The sequence below is a fragment of the Mauremys reevesii genome, linkage group 8 (assembly GCF_016161935.1).
Source record: "Mauremys reevesii isolate NIE-2019 linkage group 8, ASM1616193v1, whole genome shotgun sequence".
In the NCBI taxonomy this organism is placed as follows: domain Eukaryota; kingdom Metazoa; phylum Chordata; order Testudines; family Geoemydidae; genus Mauremys; species Mauremys reevesii.
The window spans coordinates 105,017,394-105,045,163 of record NC_052630.1 but is presented as its reverse complement, the minus strand read 5'-3'; the positions used below and the strand labels follow the sequence as shown (position 1 = coordinate 105,045,163).

Below are 27,770 nucleotides of genomic sequence, written 5' to 3'. Positions count from 1 at the left end.
TTATCTAAACTGAAAGTCTTCTTCTGCCAACAGGAAAATTACTTCTGCTAGAGGACAGCCCCTGTGAATTTAAATCCTGGCTTGTTAGGGTTGGACTGGTCTTCAAAATGCATTCAAAATCCTCATGCTTTTTGGACTCTTTATTTTAACCACATTTTCTAAAAATCACTGTTGTCCCTGACAAGGGAGTAGGGCAAAGATGCAACAGGCATCTGGACCATTTAGCTAAGGTGACAATTTTAATGTGGAATGCAAACACACACACACACACCCATTGTGCAAAGATTTTGTGTGTATATGTGGAGAGGAAACATGAATCATAGCTCAGCTGGGGGATGGAAGAAGTGGAAGAAGAGTCAAGGAGATCAAAGGGAGGAAAGAAATTAAAATTTGCATCAAGATCTTTCTATTCCATTTATTTCATAGTATTTAGTAGTATGCCATGGTTGTGCACCTTCAGTGCACAGTTTGTACATTTGTTTCACTGAGGAGAGAATCAGCAATAGGATTGTGTGCCACACATGATTAGATAAAGTGAAAACATGCCTGGTATCCACTACACGCCAGAAGGCCACCTGTACAGAAATGCAATTTCCAAAAGTAGTGCCTTCAGCATGGGGTACCTGTGGAAATGGCATTGAAATACAGTGTGGGATATGTCATGACTTCCACGAGGAAGCAGTAGTACTACGTTTGCAGGATAGTGGGCAGACCTGGGAATATTTCCTGCAATAGCCGGGACATCTGGGGTTCTGCCTATATCGACGCTTTTAAAGAGACAGCTTCATATTGACTGAAACTTGGAAAACATTAACTTTTCAGCTAAAAGGAATAGAGATGATTGATAATTTTTTCTGTTCCTTTATTAAGTTTGTAGAAGATCCGCTCCTTCATCACCAGTTTGTTTTGCTTCTTGCTTGCCACTGTCATATCATCACAAACCCGTATGTAAGACTTCACAGTCTGAGATATGATTGTGATGTCATACATTCAGCATTAAGACCTCAATGAATAGGTAAGTAAGAGGAGAAAGAATGGGCTGGATGGAAGATACTCTTTTAAGACACAAATATCTTTTGTAGCTATCAAAATAAAAAAGAGAAATTGGGGTGTTTCACACTTTAAATTAATTTATCTAAATTTCACATTTTTGTCATAAAGATTTTCTGAGTATGAACATCCCTCTGTAACTTATCTGCAATAACATTTATATAGGACCTTTCATCCTAGGATCACAGAGCACCTTACAAGCACTAGTTAATTCACAGGTAGGAATGAAGGACCGGAATTCGTACTTTTGGGTTCTTGTCCTAGCTGTCTACTGTCTCTGTGTGACCTCAGGCAAGTCACTTAACCTCCAATTGCCTCAGGGCATTCTGAGAATTAATTAATGTTTGCAAATGCTATGAGCACCACAGATAAATAGTGCAAGAGAAGGTCAAATGACTATAAATATTAATCTCTATTAACATAACTATTAAAAAAGGGAAAGTAGATAGCAACCAATATAAATTAGAATTGATTACGTGTAAAAAAAAGACAAGGGAAGCTAAAGACAACAGGAAAAGATCCATGGCTGGCAAGGCTAAGGTTAATAAGAAGGAATTTTTTAAGTATATTAGGAACAAAAGAAATCCTAGCAATTGTATAGACTCATGGGTCCTGCACTGGCAGTATCCAAGCTCTAGGGATAAGTGCCGTGTCATTGAAAGGCCCCACCGAAGTAGTGTTTTAAGGAGGGATGTGAATGAAAGTGGCAGATGAGCATCTGAGAAGAGGAAGACTGTTCTGGGACTAAGGGACAAGGCAGGAGAAGGCATGAAGCTGAGGATGGCAGAAGGGTTTATTTGTAATGGTTGTGAGGGGGAACTTGCCTTTGCTCTGGCCATAGCCGTGGAGGGGAATGAAGAGAAAAGGAGAGCAGAGATGCAGGCCGGGGAGGAGTGCTGCTGAAGCTTGCATTTAATGCAGAAAGTGAAGGAAGCTAATGGGGTGGGGGTGGAGATATAGATATGGTTACAGCGATGGAAGAGAGAGAGGACATGTTTGCTGGGCATTTGGAACTGAGGCGAGATAAGCAGGGAGGCCAGGGAGCCATGTTCGCTGGGGCTCAGGTGGATATGTTCAAGGCTTGGATAAGTGCTTCAGCAGAGGGTAAGAGCATGGGATGGCAGACTGTCGCAATCTCGTGAAGGAATGTTTGGCAGGAGGTAGCTTCAGTCCAAATTCTTTCCATCGCTACTGAAACAGATGCTGACAAGGTGATTTGGGCCAAAATGCAGACTTTGTAAAAATGGCTTCAAAATAATCTAATGCTGGTAGGAATTAAAGAAACAATCAAGGTGATAGGAAGCAGAAAGTCTCCCTGATCAGTCTAGCTGCATGACACCCAGAAAGTAAACAAACAGCCGGAGGATAAGCATGTTGGATTTTAAAAATGCTTCATTTTATTGCAAATATGAGCCACAACACTTTAAAAGCTATGGCCCAGATCTTCACCTAGTGTAAACCAGCATACCTCTGATTTACACCAGCCAAGAATCTGGCCTGTTGAAACCAAATCCTTCTTTGAATTACACTGGTGACATCACTGTGATAGGTGACTTAGAAAAACAGACAGATCCCTGGCACTTTACGAGCATCAAAGAGATTGCACAAGTGTAACCAAGGGCAGAATTTGATCCACTAATATCAGGATAACGTCCCCTTAACAATTAGTACAGATTTTGGTTTAGCTTTGGCAATAGTACTGACGGTGGAGAATGGAAACAGAACATTCTCTGTGACATCCTGAGGCATCAGTCTGGAGATCTTCGGGGAGGATTAGAACCAGGTCCCGTCTGTCACAGAATTTCAAACACCCTGTGGGGATTAATAAAGCTCAAGTTTATACTTTATATTCACACTGTAGGATTCTTGTATATTGACATTGTTTAAAGTAAAAACTCACTAATATTGAACATGTTTTGTTACATGTAAAATCATCCCTATATACAGTTTAGTACAGTATAGTTTAGTATCCCCTATGGACTAATGCGTATGTCTGTATATAGTAAGCTATCATTTTGCACCTACATCTTGATGAGGAATTACATTTTCATTTATCAGTAGCCAGCCTCCACTGGCCTCCCCCTGAATGTAATACTCCAGCTCAGTCCAGGCAATGTTCAGCATGAGTTTGTAATCTCAGAGCTGCATCTCCATATGAAAGATTTGGGAGGCTGCAATCTTCTCCATTTATACACACTAAAGACATGATTTTCCAGAGGTCCTGAGTCCTCACAACTCCATTTGAAATCAATGGGAGCTACAGGTGCTCAGCACCTCTGAAAAAAATATCAATCCCTAAACATAGTCATTAGGCTTTGGGCCATTTCATTTCAAGTTGCAAGTGTCGTCTTCAATTGGACACGTCAGTGCTAATCTGCCTAGCAGTTTTGTGATGTAGAAAAAATTAGATAAGGTATAACATGAGCAATTACCACTGATTTAATTTCTTGTGACGTAATCTATGTGATCTCCAAACTTAAACTGGTAGGGTAGCCTGACATTACCCCACTGATCCCCGTCTACTCCCCCCAAGCCTTAGAACTATCCCCCAGCACTCACTCTATTTCCACCCCTTCTTCTTCCGTTAGGAGCTCAGTCTTTCGCAGTTTACGTCTGCAGGCACGCTCCTCGCTGCTACTGACGCTGGAACTCTCCTCCGAGCTTTCGGAAGTTAAATACTTGATCGCCACTGCATCCTTCTCGTTCATTTGCAAGCAGAGGCAGGAGGATTCGCTCACCTTAAACGAGCCCCCCCACATGCTTTGGCACATGTCAGTCCCATTTGCATACACCTAGATGTCAAACAAAACAGATGAAATTAAAAAAAAAACCACCTCACTCATCAAAAACATTTGGGCCTGATTTGCCGTTGCCCTTGGTCATTTCTACCAGTGTAAAGAGGATCTAAAAATATTGCCAAATCAGCCTGGTACTGTGTGAGAAGCACTTGGCACAGCTGCAAACCACTTTGCAAGGTGCAGGGCAAAGAAGAATATAGTCCCTTATTTTCTAAGTTGTTTTCACATGCTGGGTGCCATAGACGAAAGCCAGAGTGTGTGGTCGGCTTGACCCCTTACAGCAAGTAACGTGCCAGGACATTCTGACATTTATTTGTTTTAGTGACCTTTGTACCAGACAGAGTTCTGGAAGCTGAAATCATCGATTACTCCATGGAACGGTGCAGTCTAACAGATTCGTGGCTATCTAGAATTTCACTGCTGTCAGTATATGTACATCATGGCCATTCAGGACTCCACACACAGAGAGTACAAGTGGAACTCAGAACAGCCATCCCCTGCTTGTAGGAACTCCAAGGGAAGGCAGAGAGCCACAACATCACCTGCCCTCCCTCAAAGTGAGGTCCCCCCACCCCAGTGCAAGGGGACATGTCCAGCTCAGGGAAATTACAGGCCCCTGTACCAGTTTAAAATGAATCTGTCCTATATCTTGTTTTGTACCAAAATCTTTTTTGGAAGCACTACCTACAGTGACCTTTATGACCACACTGCAAATAAACCTCTTTGCTGTTTTGTTTATGTCATGGTAGCCTGCTGCCCTCCTGGCCTGGACTCAAATAAATATTCATATCTTCTTGGTTGGAGAAGCTAAGAACAGGTACCCTTTAGGTCAGCAGAGTTGGCAGGTCACATACTTTAGCAAAGCCATGAATAGGTCATTAATGTTATCTTTGTTTGCACTTTGTCCTCCCCATATTTGCTGCTGATTTGTAATATCTTCTGTTTAAATTATTGCAAAAGAGACTTAAATACCCTGCAAAATAAAGCTGATAAAGTACTTGGCATATGTGTGATGGCAAATGAAGCAAGCTTGGGAGTAAGAAGCAGGAAGTATTGTTTAGTGATCGAAGGACTACTGAGGTCTATTTCTGACTTTGTCACTGACTCACTCTGCAGCCTTGGTCTAGTCACTTAACTTGTCTCTGCATTCCTTTGTTAGTGGGAAATGAGTACATACCCCAACAGGGGTGTTGTCAGACTAACTCAGTGCTTGTAAAGCACTTTAAGATCCCTGATGGACATTACTATAAATATTCAAAGTATCGTATGGTCTATTGTTCTCATTGTTATGCAGACACCCTCCCTTACATACTGTTATTGCTAATGGAAGTTAAAAGTGAGTGTAGTGGAGCCCTTGGCCATAAGCATCAGTTCCTATAAATATGCTGAGTTTCCAGTAGTGTTGCAAGTTCTGCCGCATGCAACACCTTTTTGAGTTACCATTGTCACCCATGTGTGTCCATATAATAAAGAGAGTCTCTTCCCAGATGATTCACTCTGTGCAAGTCACTCATTTCTCTGTGGCTCAGGGATCATTGGATGAAAGGTGCTATAACTGCAAAGAATTAATTATTGTTATTTTTAGGCTAGATCCTCAGGCCCAGTTATGTGGGAACAGGGGTGGGGACATCATGTCTGTGAGTTCCACCCTCCCTCCATTTCCCAGAGTGGTCTCTTCTTCTCCTGAAGAAGAAATCTCTTTCTTTGCTCCGGGGAGGGGGGAGATCTTGTGATATGCAGGAGGTCAGACTAGATCAGTTCATAATGGCCTCTTCCGACCTTACAATCTATTATCTGTGAATAATATGGAGTCCATTCCAAATAGCCATCAAAAGCTCTGCACTGTAATGTAGCTTTTAAAGCTACAACTGAATGGCAGGGAGCTAGGGTGACCAGCACACTGGGGCAGGGGGGAGTGGAGTCCGCTGGTGGAACCAAAAGAAAAAAGAAAAAAAAAAAGCCAAGTGCTGCCGCCGGAGCAAACACCTAAATATCAGGATGGTCTTGATTTTATGGGACGTCTGGTCACTCTACAGGGAGCTGGCTTTATCTGCTGCAGTTGCTGGAGGTGCTATGCCTGTGGAGTGCAAAGGCAGGCAGCATGCCACTAACTTTCACCTCCTTTTTGAACACATGCTCTCTCTAGTGCAGCTCTGAGACTGCCAGTCAGTGCACAGAGAGCAATGAGGGACCTAGGCCACAAAGTATGCAAGGGGCTCTGCATCCTTTTTTCCCCTGCACACCCAGAACAGGAAAATCTAGCCCTCTGGCTGCACCTTCTCTATTTCTGTCCCTTTCACTGGCTTAAGGCTTATTCCTTCAGGTCCTGGCTATTTCCTTGCATCCTGCTGGTCAATTCAGGAGCCAGTAAAATCTATAAATATGCCTTTCTTTATTCCCTGATGTAAGGGACATTTCTAGATTGAGCCCTCCAAATCACTCACTCATACTTGCTAGATTAATCGTATGCAATTCACTTTATTCTGATCTTGCTGCTATGGCTACAGGCTAGTCAAAACACTGCAGTGCACAAGCACTGTCCAGAATCGACAAAGCATAGCAGCTCTCAAACTGGTGCAGAGGCTTTTCATTTCTTCATGTCTCGGGCTATATTCTACCTGTGGGCTTTGCTCTAAGTTCTTTCTGGTGAGTGCTTTGCATGCAGAACAAAGATACAATGTGGCTCATAAATTTTAAAATAGCATGTGTAAAACTGGCTAGGATCCATTGTACATTTCTGATATGCAGCATTAGTTCCAAATACTCCTTCCAGCCATTCACATGTCAAATGCATGGCTGTTGATTGCTTCACCATATGGGTTAAAGGCACTTGAAGAAATAAAGCATCTGTCTGCAATGCACTGACATTTGAGAACTCTCTGTGCCTTTTGCATATCGACAACTTCCCTTCCAGAAGTTCACTCCAAGCGCAAGCAAAGTCTGACTTTTTCAGCATTTCATTTTAACCCTGAAAGCATGTTTTTTTTAAATAGTTTGGACAGTGCTTTGAGGTGTTTTGACTATTGCCATGTAAACAGGCAGAATACTATTAATTTGAATAACGTACCGCAGGGGTTCTCAAACTTCATTGCATCACGACCCCCTTCTGACAACAAAAATTATTACAGGACCCCAGGAGGGGGGACCGAAGGCTGAGCCCACCCAAGCCCCACCACCATGGGGGAAGGGTGGGGGGAAAAAGCCAAAGCCCCACTGCCCCAGCCCCAGTCATTGACACCTGTAATAAACAGGAGTAAAACATAACGATTGTGATTGGGCAGCATTATACACCCCTTTTCTACAATTGTTGATGATCACAGAAGGTCAAAACCATGGATAATCAGGCCCTTGTACTTTTGCACTGAATGTATTTTTTATACGACATTGTACATTTCCTCTTCTCAGCTCCTCCCACGTGTATATTGTTTGTACAACACCAATATCTAACTGAAAGATCTGAAGATACGATTTGTTTTGTTCTATAACCAAAAGCCTCTATATCCATTATCACACGTTTCTTGCCATTTAACTAAAATTGCAATAAAGAACAATTGATCCTAAAAACCATTAACACACACACAAGCTCTCTCACCAACAGAAGTTGGTCCAATAAAAGATATTACCTCACCCACCTTGTCTCAATAATATTTTTGTAGCTTTTAGCGTCAAATGAAATGATTATTGCCATGGAAATGAATGTGGAGTAGCAGAGAGCTTGCTCTGGAGAAACCTCTTCTTTACTCTCTTTCTAATCATCATGAGCAGTATTTGGTGATAACCCCGGCCAGCAAGGGGCGTGACTATGTGTTTAGCTTAAGAACTGCAGTGTCTGGTTCGAGTTGATAAGACTTCTGGATTTTCTGCCTGGTCTTTCCCGGCTGATGGATATATTTTCTTTAAAAATAACTACCAGTGAATTTAAGGATGGTGAAAGGTGAGCGAAGGTTTCAGCCTATCTCCAGAACAGGCACAGAATGAGCAGAGACCAGCTTTAGCTATCGGAAGGGTGCTCAGAGCCAATTTTCTGAGGTGCTATTTTCCGTCTTTGCTTCAACCAGAGCTGTGTGAATCCTCAGCACTTCTGAAAGTCAAGCCCTTAGTCTCCACAGTCCATTCATTTATAGCAGGCCTGCACAACTCGTAAAGCGGCGAGGGCCACGTTACTCCAAAGAAAACAGCTGAGGGCCACCCCCCCAGCGCCGCCGACTCCTCCCCAACACTGCCAAGCCCCCCAAAACACAACCCCCCCAGCACCGCCAAGCCCCCCTGAAATACTCCCCCCCTGCACCGCCCACCCCACGAAAACAAACCCTCCTTCCCCAGCGCTGCCCCACCGAAACAACGGTATTGAACCTTGGTAATATGTTATAGCGGGCCCCTAAGGTAGTATAATTAAGGTAAAAGAAAAATGTCTTTTTGCTAGAAGTAGAATAAGATCTTCCCCTAACTGCCCTGTTGAATGAACGAGGTGTGACTGAGGAAGGTGTGGAAGGCAGCACCTCCCGACAGCTGCAACCCTTGGAGAGAGAATGGGAGCCAGACCAGATCAGTAGAACAGGTCAGCCACTGACTCCTCACTCGCCTCCTCACCCCCCCCACCCCACTGCTCACCCGCTCGCCTCCTCAGCCCCACACCCTCCCGGCTCGCCTCCTCAGCCCCCACCACTGCCTGCCTGCCCGCTCGCCTCCTCAGCCCCCCACCCCCCCGGCTCGCCTCCTCACCCCCACCACTGCCCGCCTGCCCACTTGCCTCCTCAGCCCCCACCCCGGCTCGCCTCCTCACCCCCACCACTGCCCGCCTGCCCACTTGCCTCCTCAGCCCCCACCCCGGCTCGCCTCCTCACCCCACCACTGCCTGCCTGCCCACTTGCCTCCTCAGCCCCCACCTCCCGGCTCACCTGCTCAGCCCCACCACTGCCTGCCTGCCCGCCGCCTCCTCAGCCCCCACCCCGGCTCGCCTCCTCACCCCCACCACTGCCTGCCTGCCCACTCGCCTCCTCAGCGCCCCGTCACCGGCTCACCTGTCCCCCGCCACTGTCCGCCCACTTGCCTCCTCAGCCCTCCCACCCCCGGCTCGCCTCCTCACCCCACCACTGCCCGCCTGCCCACTTGCCTCCTCAGCCCCCACCCCCGGCTCGCCTCCTCACCCCACCACTGCCCGCCTGCCCACTTGCCTCCTCAGCCCCCACCTCCCCGGCTCACCTGCTCAGCCCCCACCACTGTCTGCCTGCCCGCTCGCCTCCTCAGCACCCCCCTGTCACCGGCTTGCCTCCTCACCCCCTGCCACTGTCCGCCTGCCTCTTCAGCCCCCCTCCCTCACCCGCCGCTTGCCTACTCACCCCCTGCGGGCCGCACAGTGAGCCCACGTCAGCCACATGCAGCCCCTGGGCAGGCCTGATTTATAGTCTTTTCTGCAGAGACTGCCACTTGTGGTGGGTTTTTTAATACAGACACCAATCCCACATCATCTCCTCTCACAGAGGCCATTGCACGGCCTTCAGGTGGCAACTGCAGTCATTCGCAACCATCCCGTTCCACCTTCAAGCCAGTGACTTGGTTGCGAACTGCTTTGCAAGCCTAGTACCGGTCTTCACCAATGAATTTTCAGTTCAGTCCCCATCCTCTGTCCTGAGGGAACTGTGCTGTGTGAGCAGTTCTCACAGGCTCATTTAAACTAAATCTTTATTAATATTCAAAACCCAGTTACTGTATTACGGTCCTACACTACACAATTTTCACCTGATCCACAGGCCACTGAAGTACATGGAAAGACCCGCATTTACTTCAATTAACTTTGGATCAGGCCCCAGACAATTTTTTTCCCTAGGATTCCTCAGCGTCCCCATTTGAGCCTTCATTTTATACTCTTGCTCAGCAGCTCAGGCACCACAACCATCAGATTTTTATCAGAAGGACTGGGTGAAAAGTTTGTCAGTGCTGCTGTTTAACCAGCAGGGGTCTGAGGAAGATACAGGAGTCTAAGGATTTCCACAGGGATTTGGATGACAAACTCTCTTCCCTCGGGGAAAAAAGCATGAGTGCGAAAGTACATACAGGATAAAGATGCATCAAATCTAAAGGGCAAATATTTAAAATAATGTGATTTAAGAGCTTATAGCCCATTTTCAAAAGAGACATAAGCACTTAGGAGCTGTCATGGAAAGTCCATGGGACGTAGGCTCTTAAATCACGTAGACAGTTCTAAACTTTTTATCCACCATCTCCTTTTGTTGTAGTCTCAATATTTCTCTACACTTCAGTATCTAGACCAGTGGTACTCAGTCAGGGGTACGTGTATGCTATACAGTGAAATATATTACAATATTTATATTCCCATTGATTTCTTTTATAATTATATGGTAAAAATGAGAACGCAGGCATAGTGTGCTGGAACACTTCTGTATTTTTTATGTCTGAGTTTGTAAACAAGTAGTTTTTAGGTGAGGTGAAACTTGGGGCTACACAAGATAAATCAGACTCCTGAAAGGGGTACAGTAGTTTGGAAAGGTTGAGAGCCACTGATCTAGACAATACAATGGTTAAAATATCAGTGGCCCCTGAACCTTGTCTACTCCTTGCAATCCTGCTTCACCCAAGGTGAGAAACTAAATAAGAAAAAATCTGGTATAGACAAAACCTGGAATTGTAGCAGTCCAAACAATTTACCTGTTGAATTTCTTTCCCCAAAGACTTTTTTGATGACTTAACCCCTCAGGAAGTAGCACTCACTGTCTTTTAATTCTTTATTCCTGTAATTGATCCAGTGTGCTTTCTTACCTTATTGTAGGGGATGCATTCGTTTTTACAGTGGTTCTCTCCATTTTCATCCCATTCCCAATCTGTTATCCAGTTGCGGACGCAGGTGGAGTCATTTTTACATGCTTCATACCTGCATGGAGATTAGTGGGGAACAGAAAGTAAAATTATTTACCTCCTTGTTCTTCAGAGATGTCACTGGATTACACTGATGTCATACAAAGAAGGGTGCATGGGTTCTGCTAATACACTGTGCTTACATAGCACTTTTCCTCCAGTGATCTCAAAGATGTAAACATATGGAGGGAGGGATAGCTCAGTGGTTTGAGCATTGGCTTGCTAAACCCAGGGTTGTAAGTTCAATCTTTAAGGGGGCCTCTTAAGGATCTGGGGCAAAAATTAGTACTTGGTTCTGCTAATGAAGGCAGAGGGCTGGACTTGATGACCTTTCAAGGTTCCTTCCAGTTCTAGGAGACAGGATATCTCCTTTTTACTGTAGGGAAACTGAGGCAAACTCTATCAGTCATCAATGGACTTTCTGCTCTCTTATACCTAGCATCTATAAGGAGCCAAAATTGGACAGCAGCAGCCATGTGGGGCAGACACCCCAAGGACAGACCATCCTCAGAGAGAAGTGGGGAATTTTGATATTTACAAAAAGGAAGGAAGCTAATAATGCAGTTTGAAGTGTGCTGTAAAGAGTCTGTAAAGCCTGTGAGTGCCAGCTGCTGGGACTGGACAACGGGGATGGATCACTCCATAACTGTTCTGTTCATTCCCTCTGAAGCCTCTGGCACCGGCCACTGTCAGAAGACAAGATGCTGGACTATTGGTCTGACCCACTGTGCCTGTTCTTATGTTCTAAAGAAAGGGGGAAAGCAATCAACTAATGAGCAATTAAATAAGATCATATAAAAATAGTCCAAGAGCCCAGGTTCACTATTTCTAGGGGGTTGAAGCTGGGGGCAGAAGAGAGGAATGTTAAAGGAGCCCGGAGGACTATGGTTTGATAAGAACTGTTTTAAATGACAGTTAAATAAAAAAGCAGGTAAATTATTTGTAATCTTCAAGTATTGTAAACTGTTAGTCTATATAAGGAAAAAGTAACTTATTACTGTTACCCTCATGCTTCCTCCCTCTCCTACTGTTTGTTATATTCATGTATTGGGCCTTATCTTCCCTAAAGCCCAGATTTTGGAAACACTTACACACCAACGTACCTCTGTGTGTCTGAGGCCTGGTCTATACTAGAGTTATGTCGACGTAAGGCAGCTTACGTTGACCTAACTCTGTAAGTGTCTACACTAAAATGTAGCTCCACTGATGTAACTCGTCCACTACACAAACTTAATAACTCCGCCTCTGCGAGAGGCATAGCACTTAGGTTGATGTAGTTAGGTCAATGCAGTGTCAGTGTAGATACTGTGTTGCTTACAGCAACTATTGCTGCCTTTCAGAAGCTGTCCCACAATGACAGTTAAATCGGCACAAGTGCTACCGGCGAGGACACGCACCTCCAACACAAGGAGCGTGGTGTGGACATGCAAAGGCGATTTACTTAGTGCGGTGGCTATACATCGCCGTAACTTAGGTCAACTTAATTTGTAGTGTAGATTTGCCCTGAGTAGTTTCAAAGATTTCATTGGAATTACTCATCTGAGTAACCCCAAGAGTTCCAAAATCATGAGCCAGGGCCAGAAAAATCAAGATTGGCTTAAAATCATGCACATTTTTTAAAATAAGACATTTGGTGTGTGTTTTCAATTTGCTTTCTGTTTTTGAATCTTCAGGGTACACTCAGGTCCCCTTTTCAAGGTTTTCTCTGCAACCATGAAGGCTAGAAACTTAATTTTTTTTTAAATTAAAGCTGAGAGTCTCACATATTCACATGACTCCAGAAGCTGGGGCAAGACTCAAAATCAAATTGCAAAAGTTGGCACTATTGTACACACAATGTTAAGCCCTACTTTGTAAGCTTTTAAGGCCAGGACTATCACTACTAATGGATTAGTACAGCACCTCACATAGGGTGACCAGACGTCCTGATAAAATTAGGACTGTCCCGATATTTAGGTGTTTTGCATCGCCGGCAGCACTTGGCTTTTTTTTTTTTTTTGCTCTGCCGGTGGACCCACCACTCCCTCCATGTGTCCCCAAATTTTCTCCCTCTCATCTGGTCACCCTAACCTCACACAATGGGGCCACAATCCTTACTAGGATTTTAGGTGCTGGTGTATTATAAATAATAAGAACAACAATGCATTCACATCCAAATTCAGCCTTTGAAAACTTAGGAGTGAACAAAGCTATTTTAAACTTGTTTTCTATACAATGTGTGCAACAAGCTGAAAATACTTTTGTCTCACATTTTCACATTCAGTCAGTTTTCAACCGCCAAGCTTTATGATGCAGTAATCACCTGGTAGTGCTGGAGTGGACTTTTGATACCAGAAATGCAGCTCAGTAGTGATACAATGACATGTTAAACTTTAAATTGTACGAGTTCAACTTTTCAAGGATAGCTGTTGGCGAACTCTGAGCAGAACAATCTAGGAAGTGTGTTGTCCAAAGTCCTATGTTGCTTTGTTGATCACAAGTCTCTCTCCATTTCGAAAAAGGATTCAAATCTGTTTCCATCACACCCCCTTGTGGGGGTAACAGCAAGAACAGACAGAGGATAAACACGATCTGAACTGAGCAACAACTGGGTGGGAGAATGGGATAGTCCCAAGCCTGCCCACATGTAAATCTGCTGTTGGACTTTGGGGTCCTGTTGGCAGTGCAGGTCATAGACTGGCCAATTCTTATGATCCAGCCTTAATATGCCACTGACAGGCAGGCTTGGCCAGTATCATTGTGCTGCTATGTCTGGTGCTGGTACAGCTCTCAACATCAGAGATTCAGCAATTATGCTCCAATTCAGCACATGCTTAACTTTAAGCATGTGCTTAAATCCTTCCCTCTTCAGCAAAGCAGTTATAAACATGTGCTTAGGAGTATTGCTGAATAGGGGGCTTGATGCTGTCCCGTGGGAACCTGAATTAATCACTATTTGTATTAATCATCTATATTAATAATGAGCAGGGTCCTCCGGTCAAGATCAGTGCCCCATTGTGCTGCGTGCAATACATACATATAGGAAGAGACAGTCCCCGTCTGGGGGGCAAAATTATGCAAGGTCCTGACATCTGAAGGGATTCATGCTGTCCAGAAACCCATGCCTGGCTCCTGAAGGCATGAAAAAAAGCTTGTGAAAAGCACAAAGGCAAACCTGAAAGCCCCTCACATCAGCCAACAGGCACCCTAAGGCTGTGGCTACACTGTAGATTAAGTCGAGGTAAGTTATGTCACTCACGGGTGTGAATTAGTCACTCCCCCTGAGCGACATGATTTGTGCTGACTTAAGCACGGTGTGGGAGAGCTTCCCCTGCCGACAGACCCACCGCTGCTCATGGGGGCTGGAGCAGTGAAGCCGATGGAAGAGCTCTCTCCCATCAGCTTAGAGCGACTACATTAGAGAGCTTATGGCGGGGCACTTGCACTGCTGTAAATTGTCTAATGTAGCCATAGCCTAAGACTGATCTGCTTTTCGCAGGGCAGGTTACTTCACTGCTAGGTATTTTTATTTTGGAGCTAATTCTTATTTGAAAGTTCAAGATTATTTTTCAGAATTCATGCTTCCCCTTCTGATGGGCAGGGGCCTGTTTCGCAGATGAGTCAGAAAGAAAGCTGCCCACAGGGCTCTGCACAGTTCATAGGGACTTTCAAAGAGAACAGTTTTAATGCTGATGGGGGCAGGAAATCCTAAAACAATAGGAAGAAAGGGGAAGGCCCCAGGCTAGTCAGATGAATTTATTTTAAACAAAATCACTGCTCTCTCAGAATCTTGTGCACATTTCTGGCCACAGAGACGACAGTACACAGCAGGCACATTCCCAGCCCATGGAGAAAGTAGGTCACTTCCCCAGGAGTGCTGCAGCATACTAAAAGGACTCCCAGGAGTACAATGTGGAAAATCTTGGAAATGCTACTTTGGAATGTCAAGAGGAGTGGCAATTTTGTTCAAAATACCTTTTTTAGTCTCTGGCCTTGGGTGGGATGAGAGAATGGGAATGACACTGAAAGATGTCAGACACACACCCATGCATATAATATATTGGGTCATTTGTATATTTGTGTCCTATGCCAGGTGTATATGACACCAACTGGAGTACCAGATGAGTGGGATGCATAAGAAATGGGATGGAAAGTAATACTGCAGATAGATAAGTACTTCTTATTTGTTTATAGCAAAGCTCACTATCTTCTTGGTGCTTTCCAGACATTCAAAAAGGGACAGACCTTGTCCCAAGGAGCATAAACTCCCCGACCAAAATGGTCTTTTCTTCAAGGTTACAAAATATGATTTACCAGCTGGTTCTGTTTATATTCAGCTAAACCACATGAGGAAAACTAGAGTGCTTTGTAACTACTAAGGCTGCTTTCCACCACCCTGGCAATGGAAAAGGGGCCTTAAAATGGGCATAAATTACATGGGCTCTGCGTATTTTCCTCCACCATTATGCTGTTCTTTAATTTTACATAACAGATAGATAATGACTTTCTGTATGATTGAAACGGATGGTACAAGGTTTATTCTAGCTTCCAGTGGCACCTCATATTGCCTGTTATGGGCCTCCTCCAAAGTCCACTGATATCCAGCAGGACTCCAAGACCATCAAGGGTATGGTGCCTAACTCCTATTGATTTTAAGGAAAGTTAGGTGCCTACATATCTTTGAGCAGGGTTTCTCGAACAGGGAAAGCCTGTTCCCTACACAGGCTTATGTAGGGAAAGCCCCTGGCAGGCCAGGCTGGTGTGTTTACCTGTCCCGTCCTCAGGTCCGGCCGATCGCAGCTCCCACTGGCCGCGGATCGCTGCTATAAGCCAATGGGAGCTGCTGGAAGCGGCGCAGGCCAAGGGACTTACTGGCCAGTGGGAGCCACAATCAGCCAGACCTGCAGATGGGGAAGGTAAAGGCACCGGTCCGGCCCGCCAGGGGCTTTCCCTACACAAGCGACAACCCCTGTTTGAGAAACCCTTTGAGGATCTGGGCCCAACTGACTACAATGAGCTTTGGATCAGGCCTTGAAACAACAGATGGGATCGCAGAACAGAGTGGAAGTCGTCTCCTCACTTATTGGTCTGATCACTTCCCTCTGAATTCTTTCCATAGTCCTCCCGTCCATGACTGCATCAGATTTAAATTTCTTGCCAGCACGTTCAGAATGCTATATAACTCTGCCTGTCCCTTCGACTGTCCATATTTCATGTCACTCCCTTGCCCCCTTTGCTCCGCCAATGATGCTGTCCTCAGTTGCTCATTTATCAGCTTTTCACATAACACCCCTCCTGGCCCTTTTTCATGCTGCTTCTTATGCATTTTGAAGTTGTCACCTTCCAGAGTTCATCCATGAGACCCTTATCTCTCCATTTTTAAGTTCCTCTTGAAGCCCTACTTTTGCCATGCTGCCTATCGTGAATCATGGTGACATGTACATAGAGTAAAAATTAGAGAAAAAAGTGATATGTTGTTTCCCATTTCCCCTAACCCCTGTCTGCATATCTGTCTGTTTATCCTTGGGGCAGAGATTGTTTTTTCTTATCTGTCTGGTAAGATCCAAGCATATACTAGGCACCACCATAAATAAGAAGATAGCTATTCCTATACAAATACTGTATATAAGAGATGGGCCCAACCTGGAATTTATTATCCAAACACCTTCAAATTTCAGTGGTGGTGGTTTTGGATTTGAATCCACAGAGCTGAGCTTATCCAGTCAAGTTAAAGGTCTTGGTCCCTATCTCCCAGGCACTCAAAAATCTGGGCCCAGCATATCTAAAAGGCTGCTGAAAGCTCCAGGATTAAAACCACGGTCAACGATTCTGCTCTTCCAGCAAAATGGAATTTTCTACAACAGGATAAAAATAGTTGGTGAAACACACGAGCTTTATCCTTCTTCGACCTGCTTTCTCTAGCTTTGATACAGAGCAGAGTGGACAGATTTAAAAAAAAAACCAACCCACCTCACCCAGTGCACTAAATGCCCCACTAACAACTACGTGGATGAAACAAAACAATCACTATGCTTTCAAAGGAACTCCCACAGAAAAACAATAAAAGACAAAAACACCCCATCACCCACGGGTGAACAGGTTTCACAAAGTGATCCCTCTGTACCTGACTTATCAGACCTCATCCTCAAAGGAAACCTGCACACACCTTCAAAAGATGAGCCTGGGAATTTAAGTTCTTAACTTTTCCAGATACTAAAAATCAGGGGTGGCCAATCTGTGGCTCCAGAGCCACATGCGGCTCTTCAGAAGTTAATATGTGGCTCCTTGTACAGGCACTGACTCCAGGGCTGGAGCTACAGGTGCCAACTTTTCAATGTGCCGGGGGGTGTTCACTGCTCAACCCCTGGCTCTGCCCCAGGTCCTGACCCCACTCCACCCCTTCCCCCAAGGCTCTTGCTCCTTCCCCTGAGCCTGCCCTGCCCTCGCTCCTCCCCCTTCCCTCCCAGACACTCCTGCACACTGTGAAACAGCTGATTGTGGCTGGCAGGAGGCACGGGGAGGCACTGATCAGTGGGGCTGCCAGCGGGCAGGAGGCACTGAGGGCGGGAGTGGGGGAGCTGATGGTGGGGTTGCTGACATATTACTGTGGATCTTTGGCAATGTACATTGGTAAATTCTGGCTCCTTCTCAGGCTCAGGTTGGCCACCCCTGCTATAAATCATGGACTGAATAGAGATCAGGGTGCTGGAACTGTTTTTACTGTGGGGGTGCTGAGAGCCATTGAACCAAACTGTAAACCCTGCATATAAAGGAAACCACTTCAAGCCAGGGGGTGCAGCAGCCCCCCATCACCTCTAGTTCCAGCACCTATGATAGAGATACTGGATTTATGGCTTATTACAACAATTGGTAACCTACTAAACCCCATCCCCAGCTTTTTTCCCCCTTTCTCCCCTATGACTGGACAGGTATTGAAGGGGCACTTCACCTTGAATGCTCTCTTGAAATGTATTAAGTACTTAGGCTAAACAATCTGTTCCATCTTGTATTTATCTGGGATACTCTGAGTATATTTCCCAGACTTGAGGGGCTCTGTGTAAGCTTGAAAGTTTGTCTCTTTCACCAACAAAAGTTGGTCCAATAAAAGATATTGTCTCACCCACCTTGTCTCTCATCAATTTGAATGGAAGACAGGTGTCTAAATCTTCTGCTCTGAACATCTCAACCATTATTTGTACTACAGTCACATCATTATCCCAGTAAAGCCAAAATTCTCTAGTTACCATGCACAAGCCTAAAAGTAATAGAGAAAATAGATCAAATGCATTTTTCCAGCTCCTATATGTGCTCTAACATAGCTTTGCTAAATACCAAGGTTTCATGATTTAAGATCTAAATTTTACATCTCTCTTTATACCTATAAATAGATGCTGGGTCTGGATCACTGGAAAATCAGAATTCTCATTTCTCCAGTGGGATACAAGATGTCTAGACCTGATGATTTACAAGGTATTGGGCTTAAAACTATCCCACCACATGCCTTGCATCTCAAAAAGTAATTTTCACTGCCTGCTTTTATCTGAGTTGTATTGGGGGGAAGAAAAAATTAACTATTTTTGGGTTAGATCATTATAATTTTTATTAAATGACGACTGTTTGAAAACTGCTCTGAAATATGGAGTATTAGATGTAGTTTCAGCAGAGATGGATTAGTAGACAGAAAGCAGGTGAAGAGGCAAAAGGTTAAAAATAAATTAAATGTATTACATAAATGAATTTATGTTAGTTTATCCCATGATTCCACAGCGTACTTAACAGATACAGAAATAAAGGAATTGTATCTATATCATGGGCACATATTTAGATAATATATGTGATTATGCTGCTCACGTAATTTGTATTTCCAAAACCATATAAACCCAGGGCAGGTGCAAGGATGTTTCACACCCTAGGTGAAACTTCCACCTTGCGCCCCCCTCCCCAGCCCTGTGGCAGCTCTCTGCCCCCCTCCGCCCTGAGGTCCCATTCCCCCCCCCACGGCAGCTCCCCCCACTCCGGGGAGCCGTGCGGCAGCTCTCCGCCCCAGCTTACCTCTGCTCTGCCTCCTCCCCGAGCATGCTTTTGCCGCTCCACTTCTCCTGCCTCCCAGGCTTGTGGCGCCAATCAGCTGATTGGCACTGCAAGCCTGGGAGGGAGAGAAGCAGAGCGGGGCAGCATGCTCAGGGGAGGAGGCGGAGCAGAGGTGAGCTGGGGCCTCGGCTGGCTCTAACATTTTTGCCGCCCCAAGCAAAAACAAAGAGCGCCGCCCCCCCGAGCCTCGCGGCGCCCAAGTCCCCACCCCCCCGAGTGTTGCGTCGCCCAAGTCTCCGCCCCCCCGAGTGTCGCGTCACCCAAGTCCCCGCCTCCCTGACCGTCGCGTCGCCCAAGTCCCCGCCTCCATCCAGCGCCGCCCAGCCAAACCAAAAAAATCCAAAACCAAACCCCGAGTGCCACCCCGTCCCAAGGTGCCGCCCCAAGCACGTGCTTGGTAGGCTGGTGTCTGGAGCCGGCCCTGGCTGGGGCGGGGAGTGGTTCCCCTGTGTGCCACGCTTCCCCTTACTTGCTGCAGGCAGCCCTCCCCGTGCCCCCCTGCCCCAGGTCCCTCTGCCTAAATGCTGATGACGACCGGCGTGGTCACTGCCGAAGGACCCGAAATGCCGCCCCCCAAATGCTAGCGCCCTAGGTGACCGCCTAATGGGTTGCACTGGCCCTGTATAAACCATTATACAAACTGACTTTATACTAGACTTGGAGATTTCACTGAGTACTGCCCATGCCATTTATGTTATTATTTACAGGGTAATAAATTCAAAGGGGAAAAATGAGAGGTGTAGGGGAAAAAAAGAGAAGTTGAACAAAAGAAGGGAGATAAATGATGCAGAGTGCTAGAAAATGTTGTTGCCACTTGTTTGGGAGGGTCCTTTACTTGCACATTTGTGGCTACCCCTTACACGAATAATGCAGGTATCTCAAAGATAACTAAAAATATGAGCAGTGTAAAGTGTTAAACCTACCAGTCATCACAGAAGTTTTGGCACAAAGGAACAAAGTCAAAACCAGCAGTGTAGTTGGGATTGATCCAGTGAGCGGCATGCGGGGAACACTGGTAAAAGCATTCAATTTTCTTCATGTAATCCTCGCAGCTACAGTGAGTGAGAAAAACAACAATTAAGTCCACACTTTCCAACAGGTTTCAACAGGACTCATCACTATAGATTAGATGGAGCAGTTTAAATCCATCCTCTCGTTCTATTTGTGTATAGATTCTAAACTCGTTTCTTTGATGTTGGGTGCAGCTTCTGTCTGTGTAATTACTGGAACTAGACAAATCATGCAAAAAAGTTTGTGACTATTCACTCATTTTTAAATGAATGAATTCATCATATTTGGGCTTCTTTTGTATTTGCTTTATACAAACATTTGAGCCACTGAGTTTTTGCTGGCACAAAATGGTCAAGTTCAAGGCAATAATAAAATGAGCATCAAACCACAGCAGAAAGCGTTGTTTCTGTGTTATATTCTCATGATTTCACCAGTATTTAGGTTTTCTCTAGTCCAGCTGAAGTTACTGAAAAAACACAGATTGTAGTTGTTCTCCTGGGAGTGGCAGGAGATAGCTATTACTTTTGCAAATATATTTTTGCTTAATTGTTTTGCACTTTCATTCTTTTATTTGTGTAGCCTGACATATTTTACAACTCTAAAAATCTAGCAACGAACTATAAGACTCAGTTAGGAAAACATTTTTTATGGTTACAAGGCTCACAAGACTACAATTTTTTTCTCATTATTTGCAAATTTCCTTTCTGGCTTTCCTTTTACATTTTGTTTTTTAAGACTTAATCTAATGTATCTGTTTTTTTTAAAACAAGGGACAAGGCCCTGTTGATACTGTACAAATCACGGGCTAGATTCAATGGCATGCTCCAGCTGTTTTGCACTGCTACAGCAGTACAAAGCAGGCATGGTTGTAAATGTGGCTTAACCAGCCAGTTAAACCAGGTTTGTTACTGGTTTATATTGCCAGATGATTGCACACCAGAGAGAGCAGTTTTTTAAAAGAGCAGGTCTTAAGAGCTGTCACTCCCCTTCATGAAATAGCAGAAGCCACTCTGCCTGAATAAAGTGTGATTAAGACTCCATGGATTTTTGGGTGAGGAGAGAAGGAGCAAAGAGGAGCTGGGCAGATGAGGGACCAAGATGGGGGCAGCCACTTTAGGCAACATCTCCAGAAAAACCTATTGAGTTTCCATCAGAAATTCCAGGGGGAGTTAATGTTGGCAGTTTCAGCTATTGTGGAATAGTCCTATTGAACCAGGACATAGACAATATGAAAGATGACTTACGATTTACTGAGATTCCCACATCTGTTCCAGGAGCTGTTGCTTACTTGAATTACTGGTGAATGAGCCAACTGCTCTGTGAAGTTTGCATAACAACAGGAAGCTGTTGGAAATAGAGACTACAGTGAGGGTTTACTTTAACACTCAAAATTTGGAAAACTCAAAATTTAGAATGAAATTTTTTGGCACATAATCCAAAATGGTAACAACTGGGAGGGAAGCTTTACAAAAGAAAGACTTTCTATGACTTGTAAGTGAATGATCTTGGAAATGATAATGTGGCAGCTGATTAAGTGGGACTGAACTGGCATCAATATTATTTTGTGAGAATGTATTCAGTCAGTGCCAAGAAGCTAAATGGTGTTTAACCAGCTGTCATATGCTGGAGGAGTGAAATTTCTGAACTCCAGCCTTTTAATACTGAAGTTACCAAATAAATAAGAAAAAAGATGACATGCCATGAATATTGGTTTTATTCTTATATTTATATCCAGTACAGCATGTTAATTTTCAGTGTTTTCATACTTTTTAATCAGGTCAGAAAGTTAATTAGGACAATAATTTGTGCACTGATACATCACAGTCAAGACAATTATGCTGTATTTTAAATAGTCTCATAATTAATCGTATCAGGCCCAAATCATCCCTAGTGTAAGCTTAAGTAAATGGAGTACAACAGGATGAAATCTGGATTATACATTTTTGAAGTTCAGTTACTGAAGCCAATAGTTTTGCAACTGGTCTCAAGGAGATCATTAGCTGGCTCTGCATTTGGCACTGGATGTAGTAAGGAAAAAGCCAATAAAAGTTGCTTTTCAAACAAAACTCTTATTGCAAATATTGCACAGTGTTAAAGTAATTAAAAGTATGGTAGGGACTGTTAGTCGAGACAAAGGTCAACTTTTAAACTATTCTGAAAATTCTCTGCCAAAGATTAAAGAGCTCTTACATTCAGAGTACAGTGTACATTCATGCATGTCCAGCTCAGGGCTTGGTCTAGGCTTGTGAGTCCACCCCTCCAGACATCTATCCCTTTTGCAGGTAGATGTTGCTAGGATAGCAAAAAATAGGACTACAGCAAACTTGAACATCTTCATTCCGCACTTGCCCTGTAAGGAAAGAAGACATTTCAGCGAGGTCCTTTATCTCTGAGAAAAGTTTGGTTTGAAATTTCAGCTCCATTATAACACTAATAGGAAGGACTGTTTAGAAAGGAGAAAAATTAAGAAGTGCTAAGCAAAGATGAACAGACAAGTATTTATACGTGTGTTTGTCCCCTTTCTCTTTCACAATCTCTTAATATTATTAACAGCCAAGATTTTTAAGCCAAGAGGGACAAATGACTGAGATCAAGAACCTCAGGCACTGAATCTTAACACAGCTTGAGATTCATGGGAACATACACATTGTCATATTATATCAGGCTAGAGGTCCATCCGGTCCAGTAGCCTGTTTGGGACAGTGGCTGGCACTAACTGCTTCAGAGGACAGTGGAATAATAATAATACCTATTTCTTATACAGCACTTTTCACTGATAGATCTCAAAGCCCTTTATCCTCACAGATAGGGAAGCGTTAGTATCCCCACTTTACAGATGGGGAACTGCGGCACAGAGGCAAAGTGACTTACCCAAGGTCTACCATCTCTATACAGTCATTATTTTGTATACCTCTAGCTTGTCCCCTCTTATTTATCTCCTCATAAATTAAATAGTCCTCATCTCTTCCATCTTTTTTCATATGGAAGTTTTTCCAGACCTCTCTAATAATTCTTGCTGCTTGTTTCTAACCCCTTGATTTTTCTGCTACATCCTTTTTGAGATACAGTGGCTAGAATTGAAAGCAATATTTCAGGAAAGGTTAGACTATTGACTTATATAATGGAATTATAATATTTGCCATATTGTTTTCCATTCCTTATGCATCCTAACATTTTTGTTTGCTTTTCTAACCTCTGGTGCACATTAAACAACCTTGAGCTATCCACAGTAATGACTGGGGATAACATTTTCAAAAGCACCTCAGTGACTGAGGACCCTAATTCCCTAAGTCATTTTATAAAGTGGGACTTAGCTCCTAAGTCACTCTGGCTTTCTTAAAATTTTGCCCCAGGTCTCTTTTCCTGATTTTTTTGTTCATAACCTCGTAAAGTGTACCAATTATTATTGTGATATCTTAGATACAAGCAATAGATTAAAAAATAAAAATAAATAATGTATAGCAAAGTTAGTTCTAAACAGTTAATTTAAAAAAACAATAAATGATTTCAGTTCTCCTATAAATACACTGGTGTAAATTTACCATGGTGTAACTCCAGTGACCTCACTGGCTTTACAGCATGGATGAATTTGTTCCATAAGTTCCAGGTTTCTGCTGCATCCTGTAGAAAATTATGCTTTACACACAGTTACAGGTGAACTCATTCTAATGGATTTTAAGACAATGGGCCAGATCCTCAGCTGCTGTAAACTGATGTTGCCTTCTTGACTTCAGTGGGGCTCTGCTGATTTACAAAAGCTGAGGATCTTTCTGCATCTTCTACAGATGATGAATCCAAAAATAAAAGATAAAAATAACTCTGAGACCAACATTTCCCCAAAATACAGATTGCAAAAGTATGTTAGTGAACTATTTATGTAAATCTAAACCACATAAACCACATCATAATTATTTGTGCCTATCATGAAAAATAACCTGCAATCCTTAGGGAAAACTCCCCATGAACTTTATTGGTGAGTTTTGCCTGAGTAAGGACTGCAGGATCAGTCCCTATATTACCTTTCAGTATAAAGAAAACAAAATACTACAGGAAAAGAAAGCTGTCTCTGCAATTCGAGTGTTTTCTCACCTCCTCTGCTGTCTCTCTGATTGTTACCTCTTCCCCAAACTGGAAAACAGTAAGTAGTGTTGCACGCTCTCTTCTCTCTATATATCACTTAGTGTCAGTGCCCCAGAGTTTGTTTGCCTCAGGAGAGTTCCTTGACTCATTGGAAAGCTAACAGGTTTATCTCAGAAACACACACAATCAGTACACAAACTGACCTGCACATAATGCTCATTTCTTGCTTGCAGGTCATTAATGGTGAACAAGAAAATAGATAAGGTTTTTAAAAAAGAAGCAAAAAAACCCCAAACAAAAAGCGACACCCCCTCCCACCAAAATTCACCAAGAGTTCTAGAAGGGGTAGAAACCTTTCTTGCCTGATCATATAAACCAATCTTTAACTAATGGGGGTTTGGAAGAAATATCCTCTTTGAGCAGGTTATTCCCTATCTACCTACCACAGGGTTTCTTGCACCTTCCTTTGAAGCATCTGATACTAGCCATTGTTAGAGACAGGATAATGAGCTGCATGGATCACCGGTTTGATCTAATATGGCAATTCCTATGTTCTTATTTATTAATTATTATAATTATTTGTATTGCAGTGGATCAGGACGCCACTGTATTATATCCATAAAACAACCACTGTCCTGCTTTTAATGGGCATTCTGCAGAAAGTAGTTATGATAAGCTTAACTTTAACTATGCATAGGAACATTTTCAAGCAGATGCTTAGTAGCATGCTAGAGTCCTGTATCACCATATGGCACGTCAAAGGAGACACACAAGGTATGTGTAGCTGCCCCATGTGTGTATTTTGGGTTGCAGATGTTGCAGCAGCAATCATCAGCACAGAAGGGGTTAGGAAACTTTCAGCTAAATTCAGACACTGTGTAAACAGGCTGGCTTTGGTAGTATTTTAAATCCACTTTCTACTCACTTTGCATGGATGTAAATGACTACACAAGGTGCAAGGCAGTTGAGAGTAGGGACTGATTTAATTTGTGGATTAATCAATTTCAAGGCAGAAGGGATCATTAGATCATCAAGTCTGATCTCATGTATAACACAGGGCTATAGGATTTCACCTAGTTACCTCTTCATTGAGCCCAATAATTTGGCTATGTCTACACTAGCACTTTTATTGGTAAAACTTTTGCCGGTCAGGAGTGTGAAAAAACCACCCCTCACCGACAAAAGTTTACTGACAAAAGCGCCGGTGTGGACAGTGCTATGTTGGCGGGAGATGCTCTCCTACCAACATAGCTACTGCTGCTCAGTGGGTGGTTTAATTTTGCTGATGGGAGAACACTCTCCTGTTGGCATACAGTGGCTACACAGGAAATCTTACACTGGCGCAGCTGCAGTGGACAGCAGTGCTGCTGTAAGCAGGGGTGGCTCCAGGCACCAGCACAATAAGTCCTGCGACTTCAGCAGCAATTCGGCAGCAGGTCCGAACGCCGAAGATGCAGGACCAGCAGATCACCCACAGAAACGCTGCTGAATCTGCGTGGGGCAGCAAAAAACATAGAGCCACCCCTGGCTGTAAGGTCTGTAGTGTAGACATAGCCTTTGTGTTTGGTTAAAGCAGACCTTCCAGAAAAACTTCCAATCTTGATCTGAAGACATCAACAGATGAAGAATTACCACTTTCCTGGTAGTTTGTTCTAGGATGACCAGATGTCCTGATTTTATAGGGACAGTCCCGATATTTGGGACTTTGTCTTCTATAGGCACCTATCGCCCCCCACCTGCTGTCCTGATTTTTCAGACTTGCTGTCTGGTCACCCTAGTTTGTTCCAACTGTTAATTACTTTCACTGTTAAAATGTTGTGCCTTATTTTCAGTCTGAATTTATCTGGCTTTAATTTCTGGCCATGGTTTTTTGTGTATGCCTTTCTCTGCTAGACTGAAGAGCTCTTTAGTACCTGATATTTTTCTCCCTGTAAGACTGTATTCAAGTTCTCTCAGTCTTCTTTTTGATAAACTAAACAGAGGTTAGCTCTTTAAATTTCTTACTGTAAGGCATTTATTGCAGCCCTCAGATAACTTTTGTGGCTCTGTGCGAAACGCTTTCCAATGTTTTCAACATCCTCTTTGAAATGCGGACAGCAGAACTGTACATTGTATTCCAGGATCAGCCTCACTAATGCTGTGCACAGAGTTAAAGTCACTTCCCTACTTTGACTGTTTATACAAGGATTGTGTTAGCCCTTTTTGCCACAGCACCACAGAGTCAAGGTCACTGCTTTCCAGGATACAATCCCCCATTCTGTTGGTGTGGCCTGGCCCATTTCATTTTATCCGCTTAGGTGCAACTAATTTCATTTGATCAACTTCATGCACTAATTTTTTTTAATAAATGAAAAAATAGTTACAGTTTATGAACAGTAGTTACTAGTTAGAACTATCACATTAAAAACAGAAAGTGATTAGTCTACATTATAGAACAACCACTTACACATTTTCACATAAAATAAATCCATTTTAGAGTTGTATTCAAAATAGCATTTAAGCATTTATTTACTCCTACAACATAAATTGGCAAACTGATATGAACTAAATAGAAAGAAAATAATTGTTTCTGGCTTGATACTTTATACCGTATGTCAAGCTTCAGTGTGGTGCAGTTTTTTTACAGCTGAGTTTAAAAGCTCTGAAAATAAAGGCTCTTAATGGAAATACTAATGGACTTTTATCTACAGCAACGTTGAGCATGACAATCAGTAATATTGGTTGAAAATAAGAATACTTCACACTTCTCTAGCACCACCTATTTTAGGATCTCAAGGCACTTTACCAGATGTCATTAATTAAACCTAATAACACCTTTCTGAGGTGGGTAAGTACTATTATCAGCATTTTATACATAGGAAAACTGAGGCCCAGCCCAGAGGATTAAATTCAGCTCTTATCATAGAATCATAGAATCATAGAATCATAGATCAGAAGGGACCAATATGATCATCTAGTCTGACCTCCTGCAAGATGCAGGCCACATTAGCCGATCTCCCCACTCCATTAGGAAGCGACCCCTGCCCCATGCTTCGGAGGAAGGCGAAAAACCTCCAGGGCCACAGCCAATCTACCCTGGAGGAAAATTCCTTCCCGACCCCAAATATGGCGGTCAGCTGAACCCCGAGCATGCGGGCAAGACTCTCCAGCCATACCCTCTGGAAAAAGGTTAAGAATAACATATCATTGACCCATTGTACTATTTACCAGTGTGGCACTTAATTAACCTATTGACTAAGCCCGGTATCCTGTCATACCATCTCCTCCATAAACTTATCTAGCTTAGTCTTAAAGTCATGGAGGTCCTTCGCCCCCACTGTTTCCCTCGGTAGGCTGTTCCAGTATTGCACTCCCCTGATAGTTAGAAACCTTCGTCTAATTTCTAGCCTAAATTTCCTAACTGACAATTTATATCCGTTTGTCCTCGTGTCCACATTAGCACTGAGCTGAAATAATTCCTCTCCATCCTGGTATTTATCCCTCTGATATATTTAAAGAGTGTAATCATATCTCCTCTTATCCTTCTTTTGGTTAAGGAAAACAAACCGAGCTCCTCAAGTCTCCTTTCATATGACAGGCCTTCCATTCCTCGGACCATTCTAGTGGCCCTTCTTTGTACCTGTTCCAGTTTGAATTCATCCTTCTTAAACATGGGAGACCAAAACTGCACACAATACTCCAAATGAGGTCTCACCAACGCCATATATAACGGGACTAGCACTTCCTTATCCCTACTAGAAATACCTCGCCTAATGCATCCCAATACCGCATTTGCTTTCTTAACGCCACATCACATTGCCTGCTCATGGTCATCCTACGATCAACCAGGACTCCTAGGTCCTTCTCCTCCTCCGTTACTTGCAACTGGTGCGTCCCTAGCTTATAACT

The 27,770-nt window shown here is 43.6% G+C and overlaps 1 protein-coding gene across 1 annotated transcript; it reads right to left on the bottom strand.

The window, feature by feature from the left end:
- Positions 1-400: 400 nt before the first annotated feature.
- On the bottom strand, positions 401-23,975 carry LOC120369667 (riboflavin-binding protein-like). Its single transcript, XM_039483206.1, has 7 exons — positions 23,892-23,975; positions 21,993-22,152; positions 21,047-21,146; positions 19,715-19,843; positions 10,626-10,737; positions 3,610-3,842; positions 401-2,862 (listed from the first exon to the last, which is right to left on the bottom strand). Exons 2-7 carry the CDS (start codon positions 22,138-22,140, stop codon positions 2,844-2,846), a joined length of 741 nt encoding a protein of 246 aa, XP_039339140.1. The 5' UTR covers positions 22,141-22,152; positions 23,892-23,975; the 3' UTR covers positions 401-2,843.
- Between the last annotated feature and the right edge of the window lie 3,795 nt (positions 23,976-27,770).